The 21547-nt window shown below is 37.0% G+C and overlaps 1 protein-coding gene and 1 long non-coding RNA gene across 2 annotated transcripts; both read right to left on the reverse strand.

Annotated features, from left to right (window-relative positions):
* Window positions 1-13763: 13763 nt before the first annotated feature.
* LOC122048486 (protein LAZY 4-like) lies at window positions 13764-14547 on the reverse strand (the record flags this gene model as incomplete). Its single annotated transcript, XM_042610049.1, has 1 exon — window positions 13764-14547. A coding segment is annotated over one exon (558 nt), but the record flags the coding sequence as incomplete, so codon positions are not given.
* Window positions 14548-16584: 2037 nt separating this feature from the next.
* Window positions 16585-17859, reverse strand: LOC122049331. The gene is made up of 2 exons (XR_006130930.1): window positions 17787-17859; window positions 16585-17692 (listed from the first exon to the last, which is right to left on the reverse strand). It is a non-coding gene; the product is annotated as an uncharacterized LOC122049331 (long non-coding RNA).
* Between the last annotated feature and the right edge of the window lie 3688 nt (window positions 17860-21547).

The raw sequence follows: 21547 nt of genomic DNA on the forward strand, positions 1-21547 counted from the left end.
CAGCTCTCGAGATGCAATTAATCTTTATGAAAAGTGTGAGTGATCTAATCGCCTCCGTCATGTTCATAAAGACTAAAATATCTGTTGGATTAAGGGGTTCAATTGAGCAATTTGATAGAGTTCGAGTTTTTCTTAAAATCATTGATGATCAGTTTGTGACTTCAGATAAGGCAATGACTAGCACCTTAATAATGCAGTTCTCATCCCTAAATGTCACGCCCCAGAGGAGTCCCTGTCCGAGAAAATTTCGGCAGCATCTCCCCTGTACGGTGGGCAATCTGAAACTTTTCTACATCTCATATACACCTCAGCCACAGGCGTCTGGAATAATAACAATAAATAAAAATATTCACCACGCAGTTTATAATAGTAACATCACAATACTACACTGACTCGAAATCCACCCTACTCCACTACACTCGTAAAACTCAAATCCGACGAAACTCACCTCTTCTGCCGTCCAGGCAGGTATGTAGTAAAAACATATCGAATAGAACATCCATCAATATCAAAAGAAAAACATACGATGTCCAAGTATCCAAATAACCAAGTACACACATAAGCAAATAAGAACCAAACCAAATGGTAAATAAATCCTCGAGGTCTGCAGGGATCTAGCACTACGTACAGTGAGGACTAGCGACTGGAACTCCCTCCGGACAGCATCAACCTGAAAATAACAACAATGGAGGCGGGGTGAGTCCAACACTCAGCAGGTACAATTGATATGCAAAGTAAAGAAATAACACCTAACACTAATCATGCGTACAGTCTCCTGATATAAGAAAGATAAAAATATGCATCTGAAGTAAACAGGAGAGGAACTGTACTAACCAGGACCTGAGTATAAGGACAAACAATCCGAGTGGTATAGGAATCCTGTATGCATGTCAAACATAGGTATCCAAACAATATACAGCATATAAATGCAGCAAGCACAAACACAAGCAATAAATGCATCATGCATATGATGCCAATGATGCGTCCTGGTCACTCCTGACGCCAGTCGATCATCTCACACAATAGTGAGGCCGAGTGGGTAGGGCTGTGACAACCGTGCACTCTGTCGTCACTACTCCTGATGAGTGACCGAGTGGACAGGATGCTGTCGGAGTACACCTATCCTCCTACCCCAAATCATAAATGGGGGAGTGCAATGCTCTCATCTCCCGGTACTCAAAGACGGGGAGGAATCCCTGCCGGATAACACGTTGTGTCACACTACCCATGAGCGGACCAACGGTGCCTAACAGAGTCCCTGCTGCAACACACTCAGCCTGAATCGACCACTAACCCATGAGTGATGGTGTGTGCATATCCATGTAACTGGTGATGTGCTCAACAATAATGGAGCGGACTATCGCACAACATGCAATCATGCAAATGGTGCATGACACTAACCACAAAATATCCTGACCTAATCCACATGTATATAAAAATGCATCATAGGTCAACGAATCAAAACAATCCAAAGGTACACAGAAGGTATAAAACCTAGGTCCTGAACATGGTAGAGCATGGTATATCACTACCCCTATAAGCATGTATAAACAGGTAAAATATACATGAGATGCAAACCAATCAATCAATCAAGCATGTACCAAGATTTGGGTAGTGATTAACCGAAACAGATAAGAAACACAATTAATGCAACATGTTAATTTCATTACTAAGCATATCAAAGACAAAAAGTCAAAAGTACCCGCCTCCGAAAATAGAAAGGTCCAATCTGACTCCGAGATACTCGTCTCGCGTCAAGGTCCTATAATATTTATAGTTCCCAGGTTTAGCTAATTTCATATAGATAAAATAGCTAAATCAAATCCACGAGAAGCTAACATAAATCCAACAATTAATTAGGGTTAACTTACCTTAACCCTAATCATATCATCAGACCAATTCCACACCTAATCCATTTTCACATAACAACTTAAACTTAAACTTAATAAATTTCTGTACTATTCATTTTTATCCTTTCCTTGCTTCAATTATGTGTACGCTACAATAAGTGAAACAAATTCTCTGTCCCTTACCTCAACCTCACAGCAACTGTAGCTCCACGGCTAAGGATGGTTACTGTTGGAAAGTGTAGCTGCTGTTGGAACCCCGATCCTCAACCAGCGCAATGAACCTTCAAGATTGCTGGAAATCAGAGAGTAATGAAATTAAGGATCGGTCACTGATACTAGGGCACAGAGGCAGCGACACGTAGAGGAAGGACTAGGACTCACAGAAGGACGGCGATGTCGCGAGTCAAGGGAGGAGGAAATCGGCCAGCTGAACCCAACCTAGGACACCGGAGTACTGGCCGAATCGGCCGGAGAGGGTCACGGGTCGATCGGGCAAGGGCAGAGGAAGAAAGAACGTTGCGCGGTGATCGACGCTAGGGCACCGGGGTGTGCGGTGCTGCTCCGTGCGTCGGCGGCGGCTAGGGCACAGAGAAGAAGAAGAAGAAGGCGTGCGCGCTGGCGTCGGGTGTGCGGCTCGGCAGGAAAAACAAAATAATAAAAAAAATGGAGGAGATAAAGAGGAGAGCTCGACCTTACGCACGTGAGGGAGATGCGGAAAACTGCTGCGGCCGGCGGTTAGAGCTCCGGCGGTTAGGGCTCGGAGCAATCGGGCGCGGGGCGAGGCTCGGGCACGAGTCGGCTCGCGTGGGAGAGGGGTTTTCGGAGAGGAAGATAAAGAAAAAGAATTTTAAAAGGAAAAGGAAAAATTAATTTTTTCCTCACTTAAATGGGGTAGCCTAAACAGGCTTTTCCGGACTCCGTTTTTATCCCCGTCAACTCGTCCGTACGAGCTCCGAAAAATTTCCAAAAAATCCGGAAAAATCCCTTATTAATATTCGCCTTTTTCCGGTATTTTACACTAAAGCTCATCGGAGTTAAGGGTATGTGTGAGCATATCTTGCGCATGAGGGATATAATCGCTCAACTCAAAGCATTAGAAGTTGAGATGTCAGAATCCTTTTTGGTTCACTACATTCTCTATATTCTACCTCTACAATATGGCTCATTTAAAATATCGTATAACACACATAAGGATAAATGGTCGATTAATGAATTGATGACCATGTGTGTTAAGAAAGAGAGTAGTATGTTTATGAAAAAGGGTGAAAAAGTGAATTTAACTACTCCATGAAAGATAAAGAAATATCAAGCCAATGATAAAGGAAAAATTATTCCCTAAAAGGACATTAAGAAGGAGATTATGTGCTTCTTTTGTAAGAAAAAGCGGAACGTTAAGAAGCAATACTCCAAGTTCATGAAGTGACTTGATAAGAAAGATATTCAACTCTCGTTTGTTATGAATCCAATATGATTGATATTAATCATAGCACATGGTGGATTGATTCTGGTTCTACAATCCATGCCACCAATTCATTATATAAGTCGAAGAAGGGTGCCAAGAGGAGTTCTGAATTATTGGAAATCATACATACAAGCATTTGTAGTCATAACATGAATACATACCATGATAGATATTTCATCTCATTCATAGATGATTATTCATGATATATGTATCTCTATTAGCTTAATAATAAGAACGGAGCACTAGATGCTTTTAAGGTTTTTAAAGATGAAATAGAGAAATAACACAGAAAGAAAATTAAAAGATCATATATAGGTGGTGTGTATTATGGTAGATACATTGAAAGTGGACAAGCGGCTGGTCCATTTGTGAGGTTTCTTAAAGAGCATGGGATTGTTTCCGAATACATATTATTAGGTTCTCCAAACGAAACTAGAGTAGCTGAAATAAGAAATTGAATACTATTGGACATGATATGAAGTATGCTTACAAGAGCCAACCTTCCTAAGTCCTTGTGGACTGAACCTCTTGCCCTCAGGTCGTAGCACAGACGGTGGGCGCATGACATCCCTAGCGTAATGGCCAGGGGTCGATTTTCAGGAACTGACGACCTGGGGTTTACCCTACTATGCGCCTGATGCTTGTGTATCTGCATGTACCTGTTGGTGCAGGAAGCATCCGACGATCGAACCTAAGTTTTGATAATGGCAAAGGGATTCAAAGTTAAGATTCTCCGTCATCTAACATGTTGAATGAGTGTTTCAGGAAAGTCCTAACTGCGGTTAGGCAGGTGAAAACCCTAGGGGGTGGTAACCCTAGGTCCTAGGGGGTGGTAACCCTAGGTGGAGAAAAGTCCTAGCTGCGGTTAGGCAAAGGGAAAACCCTAGGGGGTGGTAACCCTAGGTCATAGGGGGTGGTAACCCTATGCGGAAAGTCTTGGCGGTCGAGGCCTTGAGCAAAAGTCCTAGGGGTGGTAACCCTAGGTGAAAAGTCCTGTGGCCAGGTAAAAGACTGGACTAGTCGGGAAGCGGATGTCAGAGAAAGTCCGAAGCATCGAGTCTTGAGCAAAGTCTAGTCGATCCGGAGGATCGCACTACAGTAAATCTCCTTAGTGGAGTAGGTGAGGACGCGTTCCCCGAGAGGAAGAGGCGTCGGGTCGACCTAGGTTTCCGGATGGAAACCAAAGTCGACTCGACAACCAAGACCGCCAATTATTACTACGTGTTTTATCATATTCTAACACCGTCTTGCAGGTATTTTGCTCGGACTAATCTTTGTTTGCGGTGAGGAACCCATCGGAAAAGAGTCCGGCAGGATGGATCCGGGCGCTGAGGTCCGCCCTGAGCAGTCCGCCCGGGACCAAATTCTATCCCCTGCGCGACTTCGCCACGTGGAGCATCCTGGTTGGTTGGCCACGTCACACTCTAGGCGCCCGGAAGGGATCCAGGCGCCCGGAACCGCATATAAAAGGAGGGTTGAGGTGCAGCTTTATACAACAACGAATTCTAAGTGATCTTTCATCAACACGCTGCTCCAAAAGACGCTCTGAAGTGCTACTACAAGTGCCCGACGACCCGAAGCTTCAAAATTAGCATTTCTTGTCGTCGGTATAATTTTTAATAGCTTTTATTTGTACTCATAATTGTAATCTTTTAACGAGCTTATAGTTGTTGCCCACCGGAAGATATCAAGGATCGCGGGCCTTCGAGTAGGAGTCGACTTAGACTCCGAACGAAGTAAAATCGACCTGTCTCTTTGTGTTGTCTCTTTATTTTATTTTCGCTTATTCCGCTGCACGTTTTAATTACTCCGATAGTTTTTCGATAATCGAACGAAATAGCCACGAGCGCTATTCACCCCCCCTCTAGCGCTTCTCGATCCAACAGTACCTCCCTCCATATACGTGGGACAACACTAAGGGGGTCGTTAATGTAGCGGATTTACATTTGTGGGCTGAACCTCTTAAGACAGCTGCATACATATTGAACTGAGTTCCAGCCAAGGTTGTCCTTGTTGGTGCAGGTTGTACTAATAATCTGATTTTGATATATGACAAATAGATTAAAGTTAGATGTGATGTTTGTCTAACCTTTCTACCAAGTGTATAGGAGTTGACTAGTCTGAAGAACCTGACACCGGGCTGAAATCTAGCTAGTTTGTGGGATCCGATAGCTAGTGCAAAGTCCAAATAGGTCCGCAGGACCTGATATCTGGTAGGAAATCCGGTTGGGTCCGCGGGACCTGACAACCGGCCAAAGTCCAGTTGGGTATATGAACCTGACAATTGACAGGAAGACCTGGTGGGTCAAAGGCAAGTCAAGCAACTACAGTTGGTAAGTGAAAGTAAGAAACTGGAGGAGAGATCCAGTTGTTGGGATGCATACTATAAGCCTAGCTTTTATATGAACATCTGTTTTGAAATGAGAATCACTTTGGTCAAATGTCTACATATTATATTTCTATATATGTCAATGCAGTTGTCTATTTAATTTATATTATAGATAACATGGTGTATAGTGTCACACAGAAGATTATGTTATCGGTTCTTTATAAATTATAAATAGTAGCTCACAACTAAGATGGATTGGGACAAACCATTGGAATAGTTGTAGTGTAATTTGGTATTAGTCTGTCTTGACTATAAAATTACATTAGTACACTATGTGTGTATTGAGCAGGACCATTTGAGGTTGTTCGATTTATACTGACTACATAAAAGAACAGAACCTCTGTTATTATGGATGTGCGTCCTCTTAATCCCTATATAATAACAAGCACATATACTTAGTATTTATTTCTTTGACTTATCAATCGATGAGATTTATCCGTTAAATTAATAGGCCCGATGAGTTGGGAGATAATATTATTTATATGGTGTGTTATTGATTATAGAAGGAATATGTGTCCTAATTATTTAGGATGATGATGTCCCCTTGAGGAGCTCATAAGGATTATCATGTAAACCCTGCAGGTGGACTTAGTCCGGCATGATAATAAAGTTGAGTGGTACTACTCTTGGACTCAGATGTTGATTAACTGAGTTGTCAGTAACTCATTTAATTAACAGACATACGATATCTTAAATATGGAGAGATTAACACACTATAATAAGAAGGAGTCCATATTGTAATATGGGATTGGTGCGGTAGTTTAATAATAACCCTTTAGTGGTATGGGTTATTATTGATGAACTTGAGTTGGGTGTTCGGGGCAAACACGGGAAACCCAAGCCCATCAGGAGGCTTAAACCAATTCCTCCTCTAGGTCCCTGTTGTAGCCTCAATATATAAAGTCTCGCATCCACCTTTCCATAACTAGATTTGGTTTAACTTGGTTTGGTTTAACTTGGTTTGGTTTAACTTAACTTGGTTTAGTTTAACTTAACTTGATTTAGTTTAACTTAACTTGATTTGGTTTAACTTAACTTGGTTTAGTTTAACTTAATTTGGTTTGTTTTAACATAGTTTGTTTAGATTTTTTCTAAACAAAATTTTGTTAATTTTTCTTTCCTTGTAATCGATGGCAAGTCTATAAAAAGGAGGCAAGTCTATAAAAAGGAATAGGATGTGGCCCCTAAAACCTAACTTTCTATTATTCCATAACTCCCTTCTCTCATTGTGGTTGCCGCCCCCTCTCCTCCTCCTAGGGCCGACGGCACAACCCCCTCTCCTCCTCCTTGTGGCCGGCGCCCTTTCCCTCTCCTAGCTTAGGGTCGGCACCCCTTTCACCCTCCTCCTCCTTGCTTAAGGTCGGTGCCCTTATCCCCTCCTCCTCCTTGGTGGCCGACGCCACTTCTTCATCTTGGTGGCCGGCGGCTTGAAGAAAGGGAAGAAGAGGAAGAAAAGCAAGAAGAGGAAGGAGAGGAAGAAGAGAAAGAAGAGGAAGAAGAAGAGAAGGAAGAAGATTAGAAGGTGTCTCATCCTAGAGACTCCTTTTATGGTCAACGGTTTGGAAGAGAAGAAAAGAAGGGTGGTGTCGTCTTGGTATATCGTCGCCCACACGACGTCCAAGAAGAGGAGAGGAATACAGCAGAAGATCAAGAGATCTTTAGCTACGAAGAAAGGTACAACTAGTTCTTTAATTCCGCTGCGTATCTAGTTTTGTTCTCTTCATATCGATTTTGGATATCGATTTTGAATACCAACACAAGAGGCCAACGATCTTGTACTTTGATCAAGGTGTACTTTGATCATTCAAGAACTTGCTTGATTGATCAAACACATGTTTGATCGAACATGTGGGTTGCTAGGAAAAGTTCTATTCTTGTACAATTTTTATACAAAGATATTTAAGCAGAACGGAATTCCAGTGCCTTCACCAGTGAGGACGCGTTCTCCGTTGAGTGAACTGTCCAGCTTAGGTCCATTTGAGAAACCTAAGCTAAGACCTTGACTAGATCTTGATCTCGGAGAGATAGGATATAATTACTACTTATATTTTATTATGTCGTGTTAACTCTGTTTTGTAGGGTAAATATTTTTTCTATTGTCTGAACTAACCTTTTCTTGCAACGAGGAAACTGCTGAAGAAAAGGAGTCTGAGCGCCCGAGCTAGTCCGAGCGCCCGGAGTAGTCGTGCCCAGGCGGGTGCCGTGGGCACTCAGGCGGTCTGGGTGCCTAGAGTCAATCCAGGCGCTCGGAGCTAAAGATTTATCCAAAAACTGATGTGGAGCACGTCGATTGGTCGAGCCATGTGGTCCAGGCACCCGGAGGGGTTCCAAGAGTCCGGAATGGACCTATAAAAGACCATCGACCAGGAGCTGAAGAACAACAACTACGACAATTTTCTCTCTTGCGCGCGTCTCTAAAAAAGCTCCGACAATACTGATAACCATGATTTTACTATATTATTTTGATTCATACATGCATGGTTTGATGTTATGTTCATAGATGAAACCTATATTTGCATCACATTTCGTGCATTGTATGTATTCTTGAACTTAATTACAAATTATCTTATTTTTATGTTATTTGATGTTAATGTTTGATTCTTATTTTGTAGGCATCAAAGGATCTTAGATTTGGATTTATTCGAACCGAATTTGTGCTCGAATCGGAGTTCAAATGAGAAGACCAAGCTTTAGAGCATTATGGATCGTTCATCAAAGATTGGACAGATCTGAACCATACATTGAAGATCTAGTCCATCCGACCTAAGGGAGAGTAGATTCAGATCATTGATCAAGATCTATACCTTCGAATCGGATATTAAGTGAATTTTCACCGTTGATCAAAATCCAAATCAATCACAGTCGTCCATTCAGATCTCATATCTGATTTAAAACAAGAAGCTACAGTAGCTTCATTGGTCAATCTCCACAGTGCTATTCAAGGCACGAGCTCGGCAATTTCGACCCCGATTCTAGCTCCGATCATCTTCTCAGGCGACGTCTTCAGTGGAGAGCTTCAAGGCAGATACTAAACCAAGATTCCGATCATCTAGAGCCGTCAGCGAGCGTTCTCTCCGACGGAAAACTATTTTCTGTGATTCTCTGTTCCGGCTCAGATTTGGCGACATTCCTCCGATCTGCGACACCAGATCTTCAATGGATGGTTCATATCTGTCCAATCATTGATGAACGGTCCATAATGTTCTAAAGCTTGATCTTCTCATTTGAACTCCGATTCGAGCACAAATTCGGTTCAAATAAATCCAAATCCAAGATCCTTTGAAGCCTACAAAATAAGCATCAAATATTAACATCAAATAACACAAAAATAAGATAATTTATAATAAAGTCCAAAAGTACATACAATGCACGAAATGTGATATAAATATAGGTTTCATTTATGAACATAACATCAAATCATGCATGTATGAATCAAAATAATACAGTAAAATCATAGATATCAGACACCAAAAGGCTGCTCCAAAGCTCAAAGAATGAATAGTCCTTCAGATTTCCTTTCTATGTTGGTAATATTATTCTTTTCAGTTCTTATAACCAATTCCTATAATACATTTACTAACTGATAGCATATTACTCAACGAAAGCACTCGATGAGTGCGAACCTTGGAGTAGGAGTCGTCAAAAGCTCCGAACCAAGTAAAACTTAGTTTGTTAGCATTATTTTCTTTTCTTCTACTGCGTACTTCGATTCGCTCTCGATTTTCGACAATTGCTATTCACCCCCCTCCTCTAGCGTCTTTTTGATCCTACAGTCCCAAAGACACATTTTGAGTTATTCAAAGGTTGGAAATCGAGTTTGCGACATGTACATGTTTAGGGATGTTCGTCTGAAGTAAGAGTTTATAATCCACAAGAAAAGAAGCTAGACCCAAGGACCATAAGTGGATATTTTGTCGGATATGTTGAAAGGTCTAAGGGATACAGATTTTATTGTCCATCTTATAACACTAGATTTGTGGACCCAAGAAATGTAAAATTTCTTGAGAATGACTTGATTAGTGGGGCAAATCAATCTTAGGACATTTGTCTTGAGAAAGATCATTTAGATGCTCAGTATACCACTTCAAGTAACGGACTAACTATTGTTGTTAACAACATGCCTCGAGTACAAACGCGTGTTGAAAAACCAAGTCAGGAGGAACCACAAGTTGTTGATCTTGAATTTTTAAATGTTGAAGTTCAATAGATACCTGAAATTGTTGAACAACCAGCTGAACAACATGATCCGGCTTCTCAGGAGAATGTTGATACAACATTAAGGAGATCTACTAGAATAAAAAGATCAACTATTTCTAGTGACCATGTTGTGTATCTACAAGAGTCTTACTACAATGTTGAAGCTGAGAATGATCCTAAAACATTTTCACATGCCATGAATTCTAAATAATCAAATTTATGGTACAAAGCCATGAAAAAGGAGATGGATTCTATGGCATCAATATAGTCTGGGATTTAGTCAGGTTGCTAGATGACATAAATATCATTGGATGTAAATGAGTCTTTAAAACCAAGAAAGACTCACAAGGTAACATTGAGAGACATAAAGCAAGACGCATTGCCAAAGGATTCAATTAAAAAGAAGGAATTGATCATACAGAGACATTTTCTCCTGTATCTAAGAAAAAAAATTTGTACAATTTTGGCATTGGTTGCCCATTTTGATTTGAATTTGCATCGAATGAATGTGAAGATGACATTTCTCAATAGTAATTTAGAAGAGTTTTACATGAGACACTAGAAGGATTCTATTCTAGTAATGGTAAGCACTTGGTCTGCAAGCTTAATAGATCTATATATGGATTAAAACAAGTATCCCGTCATTGGTATTTGAAATTCCATAAAGTTATCACTTCATTCAGTTTTGAAGAGAACATAATTGATCAATGTATATACCAAAAGGTTAGTGTGAGTAGATTTGTTTTTTTTTATGTCATATGTGGATGATATTTTGATTGCGACAAATGATAAAGGTTTGTTATATGAGGTGAAACTATTCCTCTTAAAAAAATGATTAATCAGGTTGGGTAACGTCGAATCTGGGATGACCAATCCGACCCTACTAAAGTTTCCCATCGGACGTTAACTAGGGTAACGTCGAAACAATTCCTCTTAAAAAACTTTGATATGAAGGATATGGGTGAGGCATCTTTTGGGTTTGTCTCAAGAGACCTATATCAACAAAGTATTAGAGAGATTTTAATTGAAAAATTGTTCACCAAGTGTAGCACCCATTGTGAAGGGAGAAAAATTCAATTTGAATCAATATCCCAAAAAAAAGCTCGAACTGGAACAAATGAAAATAATTCTGTATGCTTTAATTGTTGGAAGCCTAATATATGTTCAGGTCTGCACTAGACTTGACATTGCATTTGTTGTTGGGGTGTTAGGGAGATATCAAAGTAACACAGGTGTTGACCACTCGAGAACTGCAAAGAAGGTAATGAGGTACCTTTAAGGGACAAAGGATTACATGTTTATGCATAGACAAACCAAAACTTTGGAAGTGATTGGTTACTCTGATGCAGACTTCGCAGGCTGTGTTGATTCACATAAATCAATATTTGGTTATATTTTCATGCTTGTTAATGGAGTTGTATCATGGAGGAGTGTAAAACAAACTCTAGCTGCTACCTCCACTATGGAGGTTGAGTTCATATCTTGTTTTAAAGTTACCTCACATGGTGTATAGTTGAATAGTTTCATATCTAGGCTTAGAATTGTTGGTTCTATTTCTAGCCCATTGAGATTGTACTGTGACAATTCAGCTGCTGTATTTATGACTAAGAACAACAAGAGTGGAAATTGAAGTAAGCACATCAACATTAAATACTTAGCCATAAGAAAATGTGTTCAAGAGAAGAAAGTGGTCATTGAGCACATTAACATTGAATTGATGATAGTTGATCCTTTGACTAAAGACACGCCACCAAAGAATTTGAAGGTTCATATGTAGTACAGATGGGACTTGGTTCTATAATATAAGTTTTTATTGTATGTACATTTTAATATTTTCAATAAAACTCTTATTCAGTTTGATATTTTCCCATGTAGTTTTTGTGCACATATTTGTATATTAATTTTGAGGAATATCATTAATGTTTGAACCTCGAATAAACATAGGATTTATTCATTAATTCATAAGAAGTGTATGAGAAACAATATGCATTGTAATATATAGAAGATAATACTCTTGTTTTTGGAGGACCCATCATCATGATTCTTGTATTTTGTTTCTTATTGTGGTAAGTGATTGATATATTGATCAAGTGGGAGAATGTTGGTTATTTCTCATTAAGTTAATGATGGACCATTGGCACATGAGAGGGGGTGGATCACTTGATTTTAAAATTCGTTCTTTTTTGAACTTTAAAACAAGTGTGAGTGCACAACGGAATAAAAAAAAACAAAAATGAAAAACAAACACAAGAATACGGTCGGTTATTTGGTTAGGAGCATTCGACAACTCATACTCTAAGACACAGGTCCCTTGGACCTATCGATGAGCAATTCACTAAATTCTCTATCGATAAACTCCCGATAGAGTAATTGAATACAAAGAGAATATAAGGTATATGTAACAACCTACACTTCCTTTAAGTAATAAAGTAAATCACTGAAATTAATGTTACCCAACACGATGATGTAGAAGTTGAAGCGCTAGTGTGTTCGTGTCCATCTGCCGGCAGCGATCGGATGTAGAAGAGTAGTTGTGCAGCAGCAGCACAACAATATGCAAGTAGTCGGAGCAGACGAATGATGAAAGAATTGCGTAGAAGTTCTGTACTGATGCTGTTGATTGAGGCTCCTTTTATAGGTATTTCTAGGCTCCTGGACCGCTCTTGGTTGCCTGGATCGAGACCTATTCGATCTTGTTTCGTCACTGAATTATCCACCTCCGGGCACCTAGACCAGGTCCGAGCGCCTGGACCCGGTTTGGACACCTGGACCGTTGATGTAGTCGCACCTCAGCGAAGCTCTATCCGGTAGCCTCTATCCACTCTCGGGCGCTTGGACCAGTCCTAGGTGCCTAAACGATGTGTGCGGACCAATCAGAGTGTGCCACTCTATCTGCACGGGCATCTAGGTTCGGGCGAATCTAGGAGCCTAGACTCGGTCCAGGCACTTGGATCCTATTCAGGTGCATAGAATCCATTTTTCCAGCTTTTGCTCTCCTGCACCACAGAGTTAGCACAACAAACAATAATATATAAAATTATTAATTAGATTATATCTTACCAAGACCGGATCTAGTCATGGTCTCAATTTAGACTTCTAACATGGATCTAAGTTGGACCAACACTTATAGTCCCACTAGGACTCGTCCTCACCAGATTTCTCTTCCTCAATGACTTACATTCACTTACCAATTGCAATCATTTGACTTGTCTCTTAACCCACTAGGTTTTCCTGTCAATTGTTAGGTCTGCAAAACCAATTGAACTTTGGCCAGTTGTTAGATCCCGTAGACTCAGCTAGACTTCTAGTCATATATCAAGTCATATTTTGCTCTATTATCAGGTCCTCAGATCTAACTGGGCCTCAACCTGATGTCAGGTCCTCTAAACCTGTCAATTTCTACACATTCAATAAAAATATCATATCACACATAATCTAACTTTAACTATTTATGGTTCATCAAAATTAAAGTTTAATTATTAATATCAACTACATTAACAGTTAAGTGGTCCATGATCTCCGCTTTGTGATCCATGTTGCGGACCATGATTTCCACAAATCATAGGATATGGTAATTTCTTTTCAACCAACTCAGTGTGATGGTATGAGTTTATATATATTCATATTCATTTTTGGAGGTCCCTAAGCCTACTCTCTCCACTGAAATATACATCATTATATTCAGTGAGACAAGGTTTAAAGCACCAAAAATTCCGAAACCAAACACAATTTAGTGTGAGTCGCAATGGCTGGCAATTTCAATTCCGCTTTTCATATGAATATGTTATTAATGATACTAAATATGCTCAAATCGATTTAATTTATATTTACATCTAGACGAAGTCATCAGATCAAATCGTTCCTATCATCCAACTTTTTCTAGTTTATAAGAGGCGCTACAATGTTTGAAGATCATCTGATCTACATTTGTCCACAACCCCTCACTTCCACCCCTTGTATTCTTTTATAATTAATGTCTATTGCATTTGAAGGTCCAGGCTTGGCACGCATTGTAAACTGCACAAACAAAAGATCGGCTAATTTTTGAATCTATTTACAATTGTAGAACGCAATAGTTTTTCTGAAAGGAATCAAGCATGAAATGGGTTTTTTCTTCTTGGAGCTGGTGTGAAGTCATTGCCACGCACAAAAATCTTCTTGAGAAGGAATGAAATGGGTTTTTTCTTCTTCACATTGTGGTCGCCCAACAACATATTTTTCAATTTGGGTAGTACGATCGTAGTGTTAGGTGAGAGGTCCCCATTGCTTTCATCCTCCAATGATTCAAATTTGGCACTAGCAGTTCTGTCAACTTCCAAGCTTGATGGCCAATTTCGGAACCTGTTCAATGGCGGGTTTACTCTACCTTCTTCAACTATCCCTGCTCCCGTACTAGACCTGGACTTTGACTTGTGTATGAGTAACTTTGTTAGTTCTTGTTGTAGTTTATTAACCTCTTCAACTGTGAAATCAGTTAAATCATCAGAGCAATGGAGGTTCTGAGGATGGTCATCCTTCTGAGGTTCTTCCTTCAATCTATTATTTCCAAATGTGCCGATTGCCAACAATGCTTGTGGCCAGTCATTGGGTTCTTGTTTCAGCTTGTCAGATATGGAATTATCTGAAGATAAATAAGTAGAGACAAGTTTTCATCAACAAGACTAAATGATGGAGCAGTGATGCTCGATTACATTTCCCAAAGTGATTTATTTCCTCAGGAAAACATTTAAAGAAAGAGACATCAGTTGGACAGTTTTCAAGTGTTTAAGTTTTGAAAATAACCTAATCAAATCTTTAACACTGTATCAATTTAGTTCGAGCGATAAATCTGTCTTCTTGTTTATGCTAAAGTTGTCCTTCTACAACAGTGCATTGTTGGATCTATCAGTTGACTCATAAAACGTAGCTACTGGTTGTCTTGTACTATCTTGAAATTTTACTCCACGGATAATGCATGCATAACTCTCTTAATCAGGTGGGAATGTTACATCATAAATATTAAATTTAACCATTTCCTAACATTTTGAATTTTTATCATAAGCAATAATCAATTTTGATCCTTAGCAGTCTTCATAAAGACATTCCAATATATTTGAAATTGGTGCATTTACCCACAACTGGTGCAGTTGGATAGGGAAAACACATCTTTGAAGATAGAAAGCTCTTTAAGTTCAAACAAATATCAAGCATCTGCATAGCATAGGGGCACATGCATTTCTATGTTTTAAAGAAAAAAAAAATAAAAAGAAAAGAATGAATAACAGAAAAGTAATGGACACAAATTAAGTAGCACATTTTATCCTCAGTACTAGGCATCACTTACAATCCAGTAAACTCATTCCTGCATCAAATCTCTTCCTCTCCTGCCTCCCATTGAACTTAATTTGTACCCATCTGAAGATCTATATGCAAGAAACAATATTTAAACCAAGATTCCTGCTATAAAACCTAAGCTAATAAACAAGCTTTCTTGTCCTTACTCCCATGACTTTGGTCCAATCAAACAGAAAGAAACTCGTGAAGATTCTTGGCCAGTGAAGTTGGACCCAAAAGTAAATCACGGATGGCTTTGGGTGGTTGTATAAATAGACTGGATGGAATGTTCTACATAATTAGATGGTTAATCCCTACTGGTGTTATGAGAATAATTTATGGTCCAAATCCCTAGACAGAGACTTAGGGCATCTCCAATAGTGAGCACATCTCGAATAGTTAAATTTGTAGCCCTCAATATGTCATATAAAAAATGAAAAATCTACTATTCTTTCTACAATGAAAAAACCTCCCTACAACTTCTTTATGGACCCTATGTTACAAATCATATAACTCTCTACATTATAAATCACAAATCAAAACACAACACTACTTTATCATTAATTACAAGCTCCATCTTTAAGAAAAAAAAACAGGTTTGAGTTTTCAATACCGTTCTTGAGCTACAAACCTCAAACCTCATCTCTATAATGGTTCAAGCTTTTTTATTGAGGTTTTTTAATTTTATAAACCTCTCACAAAGCTTGCATTGAAGATACCCTTAGAGCTCTAGATGAGCTTTTTTTTTATGATCTCAATATGTCATATCAACAATATGAAAACTTAAAACTTATTGAAATATCTTCAACGGTTAGAGCATCCACATCAACTTCCCTAAACACATAATTTACCTTATATTTTATATTTTACGTAAAAAAAAGTTTTAGATTTCATTCCCTACCCTATCCATTCCCTAGATTTAGATTTCATAAATAATGTGTCTCTATATTTAGGGAATGAAATTCATTCTCTAAATATTAAAATATCATTTAATTTGGGAGAGAGAAAAAAAAATAAAGGAAATAGATTGGATAATAAAAGTAGATATTATATAGGAAGAAAGAAAAAATTAAAAAAATAGAAGAGGGAGAAGAAAACAATAAAAATAATAAAAATAATAAAAATTTTAGGATAGCTGATGTAATATGTAATAAAAAATGATTGTCTAAATTTAATAAAGTAGATAATTTACTCTAAGTTTTAGAGATATTATATAGAAACTGATGTGGATGCTCTTAGAGCTCTAAATGAGCTTTTTTTAATCCAATTCATGCATGAATTGCATACCTTCATGCATATCATATCAATTTTGAGAAAAAGAGCAAATTTAGAATTTTCACTACTACTCATAAACTACAAATTAAGCTCAAACCTTACCTCTATAATAGTTCAAGGATTTTTATTTAACTTTTTTGATTTTACAAATCTCTCATAAATCATAAATCATGTATTGGAGATGCCCTTACATGCCTTGGAGCCTTGTTTTCACCAGCTTTTGGTTAAAGCACCTATCTCTCATTACTGTGGGTCAGAAAGAAACTCACGATTCTTGGCCAGTGAAGTTGAAACAAGACGCCTTCCTTGTTCACCAAGAATATGAATGTCAAGCAGTTTCTTAGAACTATCGCTCATAAGAAGTGTGAGTCCATAAATAGACTGGAAGAAAAATTCTATAGAATCAGATAGCCAATCTCTACTGCTCTTACGATAATAATTTAAGCAGTTTTTGGTTAAATTATATTGATAGAGACTTACATCCCCTGGAGTCTCTTTTTTTTCGACTAGTTTTTGGTTAAAGGAATTTTGGGACGCCTAATTTCATTGTAGCCCATAAAAGGTTGATCATCTGAGGAGGCAGAGCACAACAAACTAGAAGTTTGAACAGAATTTCTATTTATTGATAACTGCAGGAGGATTAATTAAGGATAAAAGAACCAAAGAATCCGGTTTTAGAAACAAGTCATAGAAGATCAAGAGTTGCAAACTGTGAATGGGTAAAAACGCTACATGTGAAAGTTGGATACTTTGAGCAAAGAAAGATATCTCGCCTAATGTTCTTTAGAAGTCGATATCAACTCAGAGTCGTAATCTGTGGCAACTATATACACCAACCTGATATACGGATTGATCCCTTTCACATTGTTTAACGAGAAATGACGAAATAGCTAGATACCAATGAAAAAAAAAAAAGATAAATGATGAAATAGATAGTGAAAATTTCAAATAAAGATGAAAGAGATTACGAGAAGATTGACAGAAGCAGCGTGCCTCTTTATCTGGGCCGAAGAGGCAGGAACAGGTCCCCCATGTGATCCAGAGGGAGACTTGCTGCCGCTAGGGCTTCACGTCATTCTTCTCGATAGGAGGAGGCGGAGTAAAAGACGCCATGTGAGACTCGCCAAAACCCGCATCTTGTTCCTATCGATGGGGCTTTTAGGGTTCCAACGCGCTGGCATCGAGAGCGAGGAGGAAGATAATTTCCTAAAATGGAAAGATCACAATTGGATTTTGAGAGCGAAGAAGATTATTTCATAAATTGGAAAGATCACAATGTGCTTTGCACGTTTACTAATACCATGCGATTTGACTCGATAAAAACAAAGTCTACGCTTTGTAGCGGTCACTGGTACCGAAATAGTCATTCTTATTGCCCATCGATTCCAAATAAGGACACGGAAAGACAGGAGGAGTCACACTATCCTTTCTCATTAAACTACTTTCCGCCTCGGCAAAGCACTCACCTCATATGAATATCAGACCATCTCCCACCCACGTCATTAAATTTGATATAATTTTTACATTAAAATAATATAATTTCAACATCAAACACTATTTCAATTCTAATCCATCAACATCATATTACACTAAAAAAAAATATTATTTAAAATATTCTATTATTCTTATTAATTTTTTTATATGATAATTATTATATTTAAAATTAATATTTCTTAAAATTTGATATTTTAAATTTTTTAAAATTCAATATACAACTAATTTATATATATATATATATATATATATATATAATTTTTATTTTTATTTTTAATTTTATTATATAATTATTCAAGCATAAATATATTTTAAAAATATTATAAAATCACACATAATTAGGATAAAAAATTTTACTATTTTATATTTAAAACAAACAAGGATACTTAATTGAAAATACAATATAATAAATTTATAAATATAATTATAATTAAAATATATTAAATAAAATTAAAATAATAATTTTAATAAATTAAATATTTACAAATATACATAATAAAATTTAAATATGCTATTAAATACACTTAATTTAAATTTATAATAAATAATAATTACATTTAATTATACTATAAATAAAGATAAAAAATAATTATTATTAATTAATTACATTTGATTTTATAATAATATAATAAAATTAAAAAAAATTCTCTCCATTACCAAATATGGTGATGTGAATAGTGCAACACCATATTTAGTATTGCACTATTCACATCATCATATTTGGGGTGAGATTTGGTGTATGGATTAGAGCAATTTGATATTAAATTTATATCAAATTTGATGTTTTGGTTATGGATTGGAGATGCCATTAAGCCCAATTCTTTTTCACTTGGTCAAACTGCATATCCAAAAAAAATAAAAAAATAAAAAACAATTAAATAGAATAACCGAATCAATTAAATTTAAAATTTTGGTTCTATTTTTTAAAAAAAATTAGTTTTTTTTTAAATAGATGGTTAAAGGTTCAATTTTAAAAATCTTTATTCAATCAAATCGAATGCATAGAATAAATTAAATTTCTAGATCATTTGAATTTTTAGATTTTAATTTTTAGATCAACACTTAATTTTTATTAAATTGAACTGAATATTCTAATTAGAAAATTTTAATTAATTTAATTTTTGACAGAATTAAATGATATTTATCGGTTGGGTTTGTTCATTTTTTATTAAAAATTTAATTGGTTTAGTTAGTTTGATGAAAAATTAATTTAGTTTAGTTTGATTAATTCGATTTAATTAGATTGTAACTGAATACTCACCCTTAGCCACAACCCAACACTAAGATTGAATAACAACGAATTTTATTTGACTAATCATATCCCTAATATGACATTGTTAGCTAACTCTTTTTGTTAGAATTGAAAGTGAGAGCAAAGCTACCTAGGGATGTAATCGAGCCGAGCTAAACCCTTGAATATTTGAGCTTGACTCGTTTATAATCGAGCCGAGCTCGAGTTTTATTTAACGAATATATTCATGGCTCATGAGCTTATTCGAGCTTTTATCGAGCCTAAACGAACTTAATAAATATAAATCATAAATTTAAATATTCATTAAAAACTTAATTATATATTTAGAGAAAATTATAATATTATTATTAAAATTTATAATTTTATTTTAATAATAAATTTAATATATTTGTTTATATTTTTTATAAGTAGAGTGTAAAATCTATAAATTCAATATCAAAATTATTTTTTTTATTTAAAAGTTGCTTAATGAACTTAACGAACGTGTTCACGAGTTAATGAGCCGAATATTGCGAAGCTTAAGCTTGGTTTGTTTATCTTATCGAGCCTCATTAAACAAGCTCAAACAAGCTTTTATCGAATCGAGTTTCGAATAGTTCACGAGCGACTTTGTTCATTTACCTCCCTAAAGCTACCAAGTGACCTGTTAATAGCTTATTTCGACTCAAGTTGCATTTCTTTTGTCATGAATTTATTTGATGATATAGGGATATGTTTGAATCCGAGGAAGGAAAAAAAACACTTTGTATAATGTATTTTTTTTCATAAAATTCTTATGGTATTTATTTTTAATTGAATTATCAAAGGGATGCCCCCTTTTGAATCAATATGGAAAAGGATGTCTAACTATTTTTACCTTCCCTAAGTTGTCATCTAAACTTAATTGCTCATACCATTGCACCTAAACTCAGACACCTAACAAAATTAAATAAAAATACAATCGACAAATCAATCAACCAAAACCATATGAATCCTGCTCAAATAGTGTTGGTATCAAATGATCAAATCTAAATTTTAATATATGATAAATAATTTAAAATTAAATATTATGTAATCTACTTGATTGTTAAGTTTGTAGGTGATGATAGCTTAATAAAGAAACCACTTGTAGGTTAAATGGACCGGATACCAAGTAGTAAAATCTAGATAGGTAAGTGTTGGTGTTGGAAGTACAACAGTTAATCTAAAGTTTTAATATATGACAAAGGTTAAAGTTAGATTAGTTATGATCTTACAATTTGAGTCAAGTGTGCAGGTACAGATTATTTGACATGTTGTGATGTCCTAATTGGTAACTAAGCAGTTACTAAGTCCTACTAGAACTAGACAACTGAAGATTTGATTGGGAGTCAAGCATGAGCTAAGTCTTGGTTAGAATCAAGCAAGAAAGTCCTAGTTGGACATTAGGTGAATCAAGTCCAAGTGGAGCTAGCTGAGAGCTGAAGGCTTGGTAATCATGTCCAAGTGAAGTAAGCTGGGAGCTAAAGCTTAGTGGACAAGTCCAAGTGGAGTAAGCTGGGAGTTAAAGCTTGGCGGACAATTTCAAGTGGAGTAAGATGGGAGATGAAGCTTAGCGGATAAGACCAAGTGAAGTAAACTTGGAGCTGAAGCTTGGCAAATAAGCCTAAGTGGAATTAGTTAGGAGTTGTAGCTTGGCAACTCAATCTAAATGAGTCAGCTTAGGATTAAATATCTAGACTCAATGTAAGTGCAAGTAACTTTATATTTTCTATCCTACTTATTATGTGCAACCATTGTAGGGAAGTAATGTTCGATAGTTCTAGACTACTAGAGGGAGTCTAGAGCAACTGGCTGGTCATAACTGTCGACGAAGTATTTTGGAGGGTTTAGGCAACCGTATCAGTTCAAGGCTACTAGAGGATACAGATGACCAAAGCAACTTCTAGTCGATCGGGAGATGATGTTTTCAGCAACCCGAGCGAGTCAGGTCAATATCAGGGTTGACTCCTCTCCAGGCGACCAGAGGGAGTCTAGTCGACTGGGAAGCTTAGTTAATGTTATCTAATGGATAATAGTTGAACCATATCAGCACCTCCCCAGGCAACCGAGTCTCCAGCGATCGAACGAGTACTATAAAAAGGCTTCAATGCAAAGCTTGAAAAGCACTCAATTACTCATTATCTAAGTCTCTTGTACCCGTGCTCTAGTGCTCTCTTGTCTTCTGTGTTACGACATGCTGCAACTTGCGCTTTATTTTAGATCGGTAATACTTAAGTCACATTTTCATTTATTTTTTGTGTTGTCATATTGATTGTATTTGTGCTTAATTTTTTTAGATTTTTTTTTTGTAAGGT

The sequence above is a fragment of the Zingiber officinale genome, chromosome 2B (assembly GCF_018446385.1).
Source record: "Zingiber officinale cultivar Zhangliang chromosome 2B, Zo_v1.1, whole genome shotgun sequence".
Taxonomy (NCBI): Eukaryota; Viridiplantae; Streptophyta; class Magnoliopsida; order Zingiberales; family Zingiberaceae; genus Zingiber; species Zingiber officinale.